Raw genomic sequence first — 13,319 nt, 5'->3', positions numbered from 1 at the left:
GTTTCCCCACGGCGTCCTGCCCTTGACCATGGAGGCATTTGCCTGGGTCCCCGCCCCCGGCCGCCTGGAGGCACGAACCTGTCCCAAGGATGAGGACGACCCAGGAGGAACCCTGGGGATGAAAACACAGTGTTTGGACCTCCCAGGTTTTGGCTCTGAAGCTCCTGTAGGAATCCGAGTCTGGCAGCTGTGCCACGCGGAGGCCCCAGCAATCTTTTCCCCCGGAGTGAGCTGAAGACGGTGGTCACCGCCCCAGTCACACCTGGGGACGTGGCAGGTGCCTCCCGGAGCCCCACCTGAGCTCGGCCCCCTGCAGCCCTGCACTCGGGGGTGCGCGGCCAGCGGGCCCTCCTGCCCGTCCTCCACATCCACCGGCGGGGGTCTGCTCGGATGTCCATCGACGCTTACCCAACAGCTGCTGCAGCCTCCAGCCGGCCCCCAGCGCACATCTGGCTCCTTCTCCGATCTGTTCTCTCTCTCGGAGCCAGAAGCAGCTTTATAAACGTAATTCCAACTCTGTCCCTCCTCTGGGCTGAATCCTCCACATGGCCTGTGGCACCTGCACGGTCACGCCCCACGAGACACACCTTCCAAAGGCCCCATCAACGTTGCTCCAGCTCCCAGAGGGTCTACGCATCCTGGCAGCACAGCCCACGGGGCTCTCACCCTGACCCCCACATCTGGAGAGCCAGACCCTGGATACTGCCCGCGGGCCCCACCTGCCTCCCCCAGCAGCCTCCCGGCACCTGCTTCTTTATCCTCAGGCTAAGTTTGGAGAGCTGTGGCCACAGGCCCCAGGGGCCCGCGGATGCCAGGGTCCTGGTCCTCAGCCCCTGAGAGCAGGCGGGCCTTGCCTTAGGCACCAGGAGTCCTCAAAGACGCCAGGCTGTCATCTCTGAGATTGCGTTCAGACCGTGACGGAGGCCTCGCCGCAGACGCTCCTGCTGCCGTTGATGAGTGAGTGGCCGTGCTGGGGAGGCCCATGTGGCAAGGGACGGAGGAACTGGATCCTGCCAACAGCCAGGGGAGCTTGGAAGCGGGTCCTCCCCCAGCCCAGCCTCAGATGAGAACACAGCCCGGCTGAGCTGCTCCCGGCTCCAGACCGCAGACTCCGTTACTTCAGTCCCTAAGCGTGTCAGGAGCCTGGGGACCGGAACGCACTGCTCCTGCCCTCAGGGCTCTCGGCCTCGCCAGAAACAGACGGGCAAGCAGACCATGACGACTCACGTGGCCTTGGACGACGGGGGCTGGTGGGATGCCGCCCGAGGGGTCAGAACTGGTATCCCCGGTGGAGGCCAGGAGGGGAGCTTACCAAACCGTGCGGCCCCCGGCTTGCAGAGAGCTCGCCCTGGGGAGAGCGAGTCAGAGGGATTTTCAGGTCTGGCCGCAGCCAGAGATTCCCCAGGAGCCAGGACACCCTTGAGGAATGAGCACGTGGGGCCACGGGTTCAGGGAGACAGAGCAGGAGCGGGGCTTCGGGGGACCAGGCAGGGTGAGGCTCTGCACCCATCATTCCCCAGGCCCTTCCGACCTGAGGGATGGGGATTCGGTGGAGGAGCCACCATCCTCCGTGAGCTGCGTGGATTCACGTTCCTCTGTCCCCACCGAAGTTAAAGGTGTGACCCTCATGGCTGCAGCAGCCGTAGCATCCAAGCAGTTGACCCTACAGAAGGATATCAGGAAAGGAGACCTCAAAAGGAGTTTGAGGGCAGAAGCAGGCCGACCTCTCCACCCTCCACATGGAGGTGTGACGTCCGACAAGCCCAGGGCCCTGTGGACCTTGTGCCACCAGAACCCGATGGGCTGGGGCTCGTCCCCAGGCCTCTGCCCCTCCCTGCACCCTCCTTCGGGCAAAGAGAGTGACGCTGCTGCCCTGGCGGACGGTGGAAAAAGAGGAACAAACGTTTGAAAAAGCGCTTAGTAAATGCTCTAATCATTTCTGGGTGCGACGGCCAGAGAAGACTTACCTTTGTGATTCTGTACAGCAGTTTGGGTTTACGGGACGGTCGTGTAAAGCACAAAGCTTGGAAGGTGTTTAACAGATGGAAAACACCCTGAGTTTTGCTGAGACTCCACCCTCCTCCACCCAAAGCCCCGCGTGTCCCCAAGGGGCAGCGATGGGCAGCAAATGGGACAGTGTGGGATGAGAGTCTGCGTCCAGGGCAGGTGGACCCCCGACCTCCGTCCCCTTCCGAGAAGCTGGGTGAAGCCCCTCAGGCACCCCGTGGGAAGATGGGGGTTTCCTTTCTGGGGATGGAGAAAGAGACTGGCCGAACACAGCCTCCCGGGTCTGAGCCCGGGCACCCCTAGGGACAGGGTTGGGGGGGTCCCGGGAACCTGAGCAGCCTGACTCGAAGACGCAGGAGACGGCCCGACTGCATTGGTCCCTGTGCAGCCCCGCCTCGGGCTCTGTCCTCACACAGCACCCAGCCCGGGGCCCCCGACACCAGGAAGCAGAGCCCAACACCCGCAGCTGAGAACAGCTTGGAAGAAAGGACCGTGAGGGCCAATGAAGGTCTCCCGGAACGAGGATTAGATCCAGCGGCACGGAGGGGACCCACGCAGGAAGCCACGGAGGCAGCAGGAGAGGGGAGCTCGGGGAGACAGAGAGAGCAGCTCGCCAGCGGGGGCAAAACCGAAGTGCGAGGCAGGCGGGGCAGGAGCAGAAGCCCCGCGGAGGAAAGGAAGGAGGACAACGGTCCTAGTAACGGGCGACCCCGAGCTGGCTTGAGAGCAGAGCAACAACCCCAGAAAGAACTGCTCACTGTCCCCAGGGGAGGAACACTGTGTGGGCCCCACTGTGTGCCCAGGTCCACAGGCTGAGTCCTCGCCCCCGGGCCCCCGAGGGTGACTGTGCTTGGAGCCAGGTCCTGGCAGAGGTGATTAGGGCAGAGGAGGTCCCGGGGGCCCTGATCCAGCCCCGGTGTCCTCGAAAGGAGGGAGAACAGGATGCAGACACGCACCAGGGGACGACCGCGTGAGGACACGGGGAGGGGACGCCATCCACCCGCAAGGACGGGGGCCTCGGGGGAGCAGCCCACCCACGCGTGGGTCCCAGACCTGCAGCCGCCAAGGACGGGAGGAGGAAATCCTATAGTTAAAGGTGCGTGGTCTGTGTGCTTTGTTGCGGCGGCCGCCGCTGACCGGCCGTGGCTCCCAGATTCCCCGGGCCCGCGGGGACCTGGCCCCATGGAGGACAGTGACCGGAGCGAGGCACGCAGCCCCGTCTCCATGCAGAGAGGCCCGGACACACCAACAAACATGCTTCGTACAGAAGCCACGAATCAAGAGGCCTCCTGGGCAGCAGGGCTGGGGTCGGAAGACCACCCATGATGCCTGCACCCTCGAGGGAGCTCGTTCCCGGCCCAGAGGCCCCTGCAGCCGGGGACCGCTTAGCGTGCAGGTGACACGGGCTGCTGACCCGCAGCCTTCTCGGGTGATGGTGCTCTGCCGCAAGGCCTCCCTCGGAGTCACAAAGAAGATGGAGCCACACGGGCCCCGGGCGAGGCTGGGGGGTGGGGCTCAGGACCTGCATGGGGGTGGGGGGGGCCTGCGGACGCTGGGCCATGGGAGGCACCTCCAAGAGACGGAAGCGCTGGGGCACCCGCCGTTCAAGTGTCCTGGTGTGTTTACACAGTGGCAGGAGGATTTCAGGTGGAATTAGCACTAAGTGTACAAAAAACGAGGCAAATGGAGAAATAAGATCATTACCAGCTCCCCAGACAGTCAGTGCCTCACAGGAGGAGGAGGCGAACTGAGGTGACGCGGGCTTGGCGTGGAGGCCGGCCTCGCAGGGATGGCGCTGTCCTTGCACCTGTTAGTGGGGGTGGGGGCAGGAGGGCAGGGGCACAGGGGGCAGGAGGGCAGCAGGCAGTGCAGGGCCGGCGGTTACCTGGAGTGTGTCCTGGAGCTGCCCTAATGAAGGAGGACACACAGATGGACCTCTGGGTGCCAGCGCCCCGAGGCGCTAGGACAAGGTGCGGGGGCCTGGCTCCCGACGCTCTGGGAGGGGGTGCTTCCCGCCTCTTCCAGCCCTGGGACCCCCGGCCTCCGGGGCTCAGTCTGTGCCTCAGTCTCCCCGTGCCCACCACCCCTCATGTCTCTCCTCTGTAGCCTTTTACAAGGACACTTGTCGCAGGGACTGTCCAGATCGTCTCACATCTCAAGACTCTTAACCCAATTACACCCACAAAGACTTTTTTTTCCAAATAAGGTCACATTGGCTGGTTCTGGGGGTCAGATGTGTCAGCATTTTCGGAGGGACATTTTCCCGGCGACAACCTCCGGTGATGCTGCTTGGGCGGCCTGCATGGCACCCCCGCCGGAGCCCTTCCCCCTGTTTGAATGCCTCTGGACATGGGAGGCTCAGTGCGCTCCGCCAGTGGACAGCAGGCCTGTGTTCCCGACCGCTGCCCCTGAGCCGCCGGAGCCTCTGCCCACTGCCCTTAGCGGCTCCGCCCAGGGCAGCTCCAGAGCAGGAGCAGCCCCCATAACAGCAGCTCTGGCTGTCGGGTCGGACTGGACGCGGGCCTGCTCTGAGACGGCCAGGGCATCTCCGGGTGCTGACGACCGCCGAGCCCCTGGGGGCCAGAGTGGCAGCTGGGCTGCAGGTACCGCGTCTGCAGATCCCCGGGCGTTCGTTCCCTCTGGCTGCCTGGCGCCCACGGTCTCCTGCAAATCCCAGGCCCGTGCCCTAAAGAAACGTCAAGGTTATCCGGTCGTCCCTGCCACTGGGCCTTTGCAAATGCTGCTCCCTCCACTGGGAAGACCGCGCCCAGGTCCTCCTCCCGGGCTCCTTCATGGCCACCCTGTGGGATGTGCACACTCAACACACACTTGCACACTCACACGCCCATGCCGCGTGCTGTTTCTTGTCCCTCACAGCCGTGCTCTCTGGTTTCCCGTCCGCCTGCCCCGGAGGGCACATCCTGGCCCCGCGTCGATGTTCCCTTGAACTTCAGATGACAAAGAACTCAGGCTTGGGGAAAGGCTGATGGGGACTGGGCCCCAGGCCCTCCTGCTGCTCACAGCGGTGCACAGGGAAGAGCCGAGGCCACAGCAGGCTCGGAGGGGGCAGGTCGCAGCCTGTCACCGCTCCGTCTCCCGCCCGACAAGCACCCACCCAGCATGTCCCTGCGCGGGAGGCGGGAGACAGGGACCCGGTCGGGCTCAGGCTGGAAGGCCCTGTGGATGCTGGAGACGGCACTGGGAGGGGGGCATGTGGCTCTGGAACACCGGCCGCGCGGCCCGTGCAACAGAAGAAGTGAATTTTCTAAGTCATCTCTCATTTTAATTCATTTGGGCAGCCCCGGTGGCACAGTGGGCAGCCCCGGTGGCACAGTGGTTTAGCGCCGCCTGCAGCCCAGGGTGTGATCCTGGAGACCCGGTATCGAGTCCCACGTCAGGCTCCCTGCATGGAGCCTGCTTCTCCCTCTGCCTGTGTCTCTGCCTTTCTCTCTCTCTCTCTCTCTCTCTGTCTATGAATAAATAAATAAATAATCTTAAAAAAAAAAAAAAGAGCCACATGTGGCTGGAGGTGCCGTGTGGACAGCGCAGGTCAAGGAGGGCTCCGGGGCCTCTCGCCTGGGCACCTGTCCTCGCTGGCCACCTCTGTGACCCGCCCAGCTCTCTCCTCCTCGCGTGGGGCCCATCCTCTCCATCCCTCTGCCCGGGGCCTCTCACCTCAGGGGAGCACACGGCACTCCCCTCCTGCTCCTCAGGTCCCCCACCCCGTGCCACCTCCCCGGGACCCCACCCCAGGGACCCCTCGCCCTCTCGCCTCTGCCCACCATCATTCTCAGCTGAAGTGACTCTGGGGTGAGGCAGTGGATGGGGGCTCCTGCTCTCTGCCGCACCCAACACTGAGCAGGGGTGTGATACAGAGCTGTGGGAGGAAGGAAGGAAGGAAGGAAGGAAGGAAGGAAGGAAGGAAGGAAGGAAGGAGCGAGTGTTTAAGAGGCCGCGGGATGTGCCCACAGACAGGTGATGAGTGAGTCCCACCTGACAGCGTGAGGCTCCTGTAGGAGGGAACATTCCGGGGAGGCCCCCACAGAAGAGGGACGGAGAGGACACCCCCCAAAGCACCAAGGGGAGGGGGCAGGCCAGGCAGGCCTGTGTGGCTGGCAGGCAGGTCACCCCATCCCCCCACCCTGCCCTCGGAGCTCAGGCAAGGGGAGCAGGGCTGGAGTCCGGCAGCAGGGAAGGTCGGAAGCAATCCTTCGGAACCGGGAAGTACAGCAGGTTGGAGAAAGGCAGCTGGTGCACAGTGGGGTCTGGACCCATCGGGGTTGGTGACAGCCTGAGGGGTACGGTCAGTGGAGTCGGCCCTGGGTGGCGCCGGGAGCCACCTCCAGGGATATGGGAGGACAATCAGCCACGAGTTCACTGAGCATCCCGCTTCCAGCGAGGGAGGGAGCCTTTACGGTTAGAAATAATAGAAGACATAACAAAGGAAAAATGGATTATTTTGGATTCATAAAAGTGAAAAATTATGTCAGAATAAACTCTAACATGAAAATTAATGTTCTCTCCCAAGAAATCAAGAAATATGCACCAAACGCTTTATTTAGGTAACTTTAGGCTCAGACAAATATTTCCTTTCTATTTGCCCATCTGAGGGGACGCCTGGGTGGCTCAGTGGTTGAGACGACGTCTCACCGGGCACGGAGGTGGGACCCGAGAATGGTGACCAGTGAGAAACACACCACCAGACAGACAGACAGACCGGCAGGGGCTGTGCCTGTGGACAGAGGAGGAGGGAGCCAGGCAGGGGAGGGCTGCGGGGAGGGGCGCAACACCAGGAGGGGGGCTCAGGGCCGGCTGTGGGCCAGGGTCCAGGGGACTGGGACAGGGAGGGACGGGCTGCTCCTCCCTCCGCGACACAGAACGGACCCACACCCCCTCGGGGGGTGGGGTTTGGTGACTGGCTCCTGGGCTCCTCCTGATTCTGTCCACCCCCCGGTGAGGACGTTCCAGCAGCTCCAGGGGAGCTCTCCTGCTGTGGCCAGTGGGGCGGCCACCTCGGGAGCCCATCCTGGCCCCCGTCAAGCCCTTGATGACAGCAGCCCCCGGCGACTGGCAGGAGTTGGTCGGCACGTGAGACGGCCTCTGGATCAGGAATGATACCGGAGCCAAACACTCCAACAGCAACCCTGAAGCAGAGAGAGGGGTGGGGGCAGAGGTGGGGGCCCTGGCGACTGGACGGTGAAGCCCAAGAGTCCCGGAGACCATCCGTCCAAGCAGGGAGGGGCCACCCAGCCTGACACTCGTTCACATGCAGGGCAGCCGGGGTCCGGGGGCCTAGGCCTGTCCCCCATCCTCCATCCCATCCCACCAAGGCTCTGGGAGGGGAAGAAGCGTGAACTCAACAGCCCTTGCCTGAGCGGGGACCCCGAGGGGTGGGAGCCTGGGTTATGAAGCGGGCAGCCTGATAGCCAGGGGACGGTTTCATGAGTGGACAGACCAGGTGCGGGGAGATGGAGAGGACCCCAGCTGGGGCTTCACCCCGCATCAGGAGGAGGACCACCTGCTTCCCACATGAACAGGGAGGGTGACCAAGGGTTGGACCGGCCACCAGGATGGGGGAGAGGAGACGCGTCCCCTATGTGTGTCCTTCTGGCGCAAGGGTGGGGGCAACGGTGCTCAGAGGGGAGGCTTCTGCAAGGGCTGCAGCTTCCATGCACCTCCCGGGAGAAGGGGGGTCCACAGGGGCCTGGGGACTCTGGACGAGGCAGGGAGGAGCAGCACTCCCCCACGGCACCTGTACCCGGGTCAGGCACCGGGAGGGGCCAGGAAGCTAGGCCAGGGCACCCGCCACAGGGGCACGGCCTCCGCGTTCAGGCCGGTCTTCGGGAGGCCTCCGGGCAGCGGGAGCAGGCGGGTCCTGCTGGGCCTGGAGCCTGGGCCTACAACAGGGCCTGATGCCCGCCTTGCCTCGGGGAAGTGTGTGTCCAACGAATGAATGAATGAAAGACGGATGGGTGGATGAATGAGTGAGGGAATGAATAGATTTCAAAGTCCACCCCCTCAGCCTCCCAGCTGTCCCTGCCCCCGGTCTGTTCCCAGCGCTTCGATTTCCAGAACCGTGAACACAAACCTGCTCCTGCCCCCGGCTCCTGGGAGCAGAGCAGGCTCTGGGGGGGAACCCTGTGCTCGGCCCCCACCCCGGCCCAGCCTCTGGGAGGGGGCCTGGCTCACAGCGCGGCCCCCAGAGCCGCCTGTGGACGCTCCCTTCATCTCTTCTCCCCTGGGCTCTGGAAGCCCCCCCACCCCGTTATCTGCAGCTGTGCAAATCTCTAAGTGGATTTGCCCGGGGGCGGGGGGGGGGGGAAACCTGCTGGCTGGGCCCGGGATTAATTCCCTGCTTTCACCGCATCGGGAAGGTGATGCCCTTGCCTCGATGTCGCAATTTTCTTTTTCCCCTAATTAAGCAGAAAGCCAGGCCCGCGAGGGTGGGGCCGGGGCGGGGAGAGCTAGAAAATGAAGAATTAAAGGCGTTTGTCTGCACAAGTCCAGCGGTTCGAGGCTTTCCATTTAGTATTTAAAAGCCTCCCCGTGCGTCTGCTGCACAGAGATAGGAGTGGCGCAGGGAACGGCAATTTCGCCCCCGCGTGTGCGGGGGAGGGAGGCGGCCGCGACGGTGCTCCACGAGGCCTCGGCGCCTCTGCGCTGGCGCAGGACTCAGGGCAACGCGGCCACTGCCGCCGGCCTTCCCCCCACAGGCACCGCCTGGGCAGACGGGAGGCCGGGAGGCCGGGAGGACGAACCCCCTGCAGGGGGGCCCCTGGGCCCGTGTGCGCGGCGGGGGCTACCTCTGAGCAGTGCTTCGGGGTCTCCTGCAGCCCTGGGGGGCGCACAGCCAGGGAGACAGATCAGGGCCACGGTCCCCTCACAGGTGTGGGGCCGAGCCCGGGTGCCAGGTGCTGGGGGCCGCGGGGCAGGAAGGGATGCACGCCCTGCCCGCAGTGTCTCATTCGTCCCCATGCCGCCGGCCAGCCCAGCGTCATCATCGTCGCTCGGTGAAGGAGGCAGGCTTCCCATTTGTCGCAGGCCGGGAGCCTGTAAGCGGCAGAGCGGGCCGCAAGCCCAGGCCCAGGGCCTCCCTGCTCTGGGGGGCGGCTCGGCTGGGCCAGGGGTCTGGCCCGGATCTCCAAAAGCCCCGGGACCCCCGCGCCCTTGCAGAAGCTGCAGGGCCGGTAACCACGGCAACAGCGACCTGTGCCCGGGATCTCCCAGGGGGCAGCACGGAGCAGGGCCTGGTGGCACAGCTGCCCGAGTCCAGGCCTGCCGCCCAAATGCCAAACGCTTATTAATGTCACAGCGAGGCTCTCTGAAGTTACGGCCCTCGCCTCCCTCTGCCTCCTTTGTCTAGGACGTAATTGTCTGGGCCTACCTCTCCGATTCTGTAATTAATTGCTTTGGGGAAGGCAGCTCCCTGCTTAACTCCTTCCATTCGGTCTCGCACCGACACCAGGAGGCCGGGGCCGCGGGGCCTCCGCATGTACCCTGGACGGGGGTCAGGACCCCGGGCGCCAGGCCCCGCCCGGCCACGGGCTGCGAGCCTCAGTGTCCCCGTTTCACAGAAGCAGATAAAGCCCCTGCCCTGCCAAAATGGTGAATTCATCTGTTCTGCTTAATTCAACTCCAACTCTCTTGACAAGGATTAGACACGATCATGCGTGTCTATCAGGCTCGTGGGCTTGTAGCAGGCCCGCTATGGAGATGAACAAATCGGGGAAGGAAGTTGGGGCGGGAGTGGGGTGGGGGCAGCAGGGGAGGGGTAGGGGGAGGCAGGTCTGCAGGTGCAGCCGTGGCTGGGCAGCCCGGGGTCGGGGGGCAGGAGCTCTGGGGGAACCGGAGGGAGAGGAACGCGGGGCAGTGCACAACCGGTCATCGGATGGGCAACGCGGGCCCAGGCTTACCGGTGCCGGGCCCTGCTCTGAGCCTGCAGTGTCTCACTTGGCGTCCTCTGGCCCCGCATCGGGTGCCAGGCCCAGTACGGAGGAGGCTGCTGCAGGGTTCCCAACCAGGATGCAGGCGGAAGGCCCAGAGGTGGAACACGCCTGGCCTTTCCCACCTTTGCAGGCCCAGCGCTGCACACCCCTTGGAACGCGTGTGCCCCAGAATTGCTTGTTGAAGAGGTGCAAATCACATGAAGCTTGCCTCTGGGCTGGAGAGCTCTTCACTTTCCTTTGACCATCACCAGAGCGAGGGCTGAGCGAGGAGGCTAAGACCCCCCTCTGAGGTCCAGTGAGCACACAGAGGCCAGGGGAGCAGCCCACGCTGCCCAGAGAGGGGGTGAGAGAAGGCTGGCCAGAGCGCAGAGCACAGCCAGGACCGGGGCTCCCGCCCTGGCCCTGACAGAGGGCGACACCCCAGTCTGCTCTGGCCCCTGCAGCTGGCAAACTCACATGCCCTGCTCCCCCAGGGCTGGGGACTGAGGCACTCACCTTGGATGCAGAACCTAAGGGAGGTTGCCAGGAAACTCAGCAATCGAGATTAATACTATTTTAATGCAATATTTTTTTAAAAATGCAAAAAAAAAAAATCCAAGGTGAACAAAATATCAAAAGTTTAAATAAATAAAGTTTGGATCCTGTGGAGCTGGCACCAGGGAGAGTCAAATGCAAAATGCTCAGCCATCCAGATAAACAATCTTTTGATGCAAAACAAAACTAAAACAAAACTTGCAGAAGGAGTCCATGCGGAAGTAAATATCTACATTGGTAAATGAAGACCGGGCCCACAGGCCCGGGCAACCCTCACTCTAACCCCGACCTTGTCAGATGCTGTATTGATTTAAAATATTACGTTGCACCATATGGATATTTTTGCATTAATTTTGATTTTTTTATTTTGATTTTTTAAGAACATAGCATTAAAAGGTCATTTATCTCAATTACCGGGACTTGTGGTCCTCACAGTAGCTCCAGCCCTGCACCCGCTCCTGCCCTCTCCGCACAGCCCAGCCCAGACACTGAGACCTAGAGCGGACACTCCAGGACAGCGTTTCTGCAGGTGCCTTCCCCCCTGCAGGAGCCCTGCGTCCGCCTCCACCACCCACCCCCCCGCGCACCCGGGACAGGTGAGCACCTCCTGGAGCACGAGGAGCCAGGCGGACGGGCAGGACTCCTGGGGGCATCTAGAAGGGGCCAAGGCCTTGGCCAGGTGAAGCCGGCACTCAGGCTTAGGTTTTCCTAACACCCCTGCTGCCCTGTTACGGCCGAGAGCCCCTTGCCTGGGCAGGTATGGCAGGTACCAGGCCCTGGACAGACAGACCAGCTCCCACTGGGCTGACTTCCTGGTCCTTGGAGGGGAGAGTGGCCTGTCGGATGGGAAGGAACAGGGTGTGGGGCTGGCTCGGGAGGCCAGGCGGAAGGCCTGCTGCCCCAAAGGTGTGTGGTGTTGGGGTGGACGAGACGGACCAGAAAGAGCCGGGCTTTCCCTCCTTGTGACCTTGAATGGACACTGCCCGGCTGTGACCCTGACTCCTCGCCTGGGCATGGGTTCCCGGGTGAGGAGGACACGGTGACCTGTTTCGTGGGTGAGCTGACCCGGGTTTGGTTGGCAGGATGCTGGGCAAGCAGCTGGCAGGCTCCCCTTCCCTCATCTGAGAAATGGGGTGAGGACCACACATGCTAATCAGGGTTGGTGGCTCCAGTCAATAGGGACAGTTGGAGGACGCCTGCCCGGGCTGGGACGAGTGCCATCATCCCGCGGCTTCGCCATAGGCATGAGATGCGGTCCTGGGCCTGAGTGCGCTGGGCTGACCCGAGGGCGCCACAGGGAGGCCCCGTTCCTCATTCCCAACCTGCAAGCCCGCCCCTCCCTCGGGGCTGCGGTGGGACAGGTGGCCTTGAATAGTGGCCATGTTTTCCCCCACATTGCCCTGATGCCCAGAGCCTGCGACGCAATCAGCCTTACATCTATCATAAGTTAATAATAAATGAATTTCCTTGATCTTTTTGCTGACACTGAGATCTAACATGTGGTGTCTGTGGCAATAATATATTGCAACAACAGATAATAGACTGAGTGACAGCTCAGCAGAACAGCACGCACAGGGGACTCGGTGTGCCCCGTGGGCACCTTGGCTGGCTGTGGGGGAGGGTGCGACTCAGCGCTGCTGGCCGGGCGGGGCTGTGCTTCCGGGAGGACCCTGCTTCACAGGCGCATGGAGCAGGGTTGGGGCAGGAGAGGGTGGGGCAGGGGCAAGTGGGGCAGGGGCAGGTGGGGCAGGAGCAGGTGAGGCAGGGGCAAGTGGGCAGGGGCAGGTGGGGCAGGAGAGGATGGGGCAGGTGGGCAGGAGCAGGTGGGGCAGGGGCAGGTGGGCAGGAGCAGGTGGGGGGCCCGCGGTGCACAAGCTAAGAGGCCAGGAGAGGGTTTCACGGACTCCAGGCAAAGTGGAGGCATGTGGTCTGCGGTCCCCAGGGCCTGGTGTTCTGGGAACCCAGGACACCAGAACCGTGCGAGGCCAGGGTGCCCACACAGCTGGGAGGGGGCGCCATTTCGGGTCTTCCGGCCTGGTCTGGCAGGGCCAAGGTAGGTGTAGCACCAGGAGGGGAAGGCGGGGGCCGTGGGAACCAGGACAGCGGTTCCTCGGGGTCATGGGGTGGCATCTCTGTGCCAACCTAGCCAGGCACAGCTCCCCTGGACCTGCAGCGGGATTCGTACCCAGGACCTGTCTCTCTGACCCTCACCCCCTCCTCCTCCACATCTCTTATATGGGGCTCCTGCGGCCTGCAGGACAAAACCCAAGGCCGCGGTGGCACCTCTGTGATGCCCTGTGTGCCACCTGAGCTGGCCCTGCTGTCCCCAAGCAGTCCTGCCCCCAGGGAACTGCACCTGGAGTCTCTTCCCAGGAAGCGCTGGGCTCTGCACTGTTCCCACCCAGTCTATACCTGGTCCCAGGCTCCTGTCACCTCCTCCAGGAGGCGCCCCAGGGCCCTGGTTAGAGATCTGGCCCCCGGGGGACCCCTGATGCTGGCCTGTCACAGCAGAGGTGGCCCTCACCTGGCCTCTGTCACCCTCCCTGTTCCCACCCCCTGCATCCCCTTCCAGAGACAACCGCCAGTGGGAATTAGATGTTTATCACGCGCCAGCATTGTCTACTTTTACTGCATTTTTATGTTCCCATAAACAATACGTAATGTTCTTTTGTAGGGTTTTAAACTTTACATCAATAGTGTGCCACACTGCGCACATGCTGCAGCCAGGTGCTCTCGCTCAGCTTCGGTGTGTGAGGGCTGAGCGCCCGGCCAGGTGGCTCCAGTTCAAAGGCCACCCGCCGGCCACCAGGCCTCCCCTTGATCAGGCGCTCC

General features: G+C 63.1%; 1 protein-coding gene across 1 annotated transcript; it reads right to left on the bottom strand.

The window, feature by feature from the left end:
• Positions 1-6,556: 6,556 nt before the first annotated feature.
• Positions 6,557-9,193, bottom strand: LOC112662428 (uncharacterized). The gene is made up of 2 exons (XM_025451010.3): positions 8,811-9,193; positions 6,557-7,151 (listed from the first exon to the last, which is right to left on the bottom strand). The coding sequence occupies exons 1-2, from the start codon at positions 9,037-9,039 to the stop codon at positions 6,634-6,636; spliced, it is 747 nt and encodes a 248-aa protein (XP_025306795.1). The 5' UTR covers positions 9,040-9,193; the 3' UTR covers positions 6,557-6,633.
• Between the last annotated feature and the right edge of the window lie 4,126 nt (positions 9,194-13,319).

The sequence above is a fragment of the Canis lupus genome, chromosome 13 (assembly GCF_003254725.2).
Source record: "Canis lupus dingo isolate Sandy chromosome 13, ASM325472v2, whole genome shotgun sequence".
In the NCBI taxonomy this organism is placed as follows: domain Eukaryota; kingdom Metazoa; phylum Chordata; class Mammalia; order Carnivora; family Canidae; genus Canis; species Canis lupus.
The sequence above is the reverse complement of the archived record's forward strand: the minus strand, read 5'-3'. Positions and strand labels throughout refer to the sequence as shown.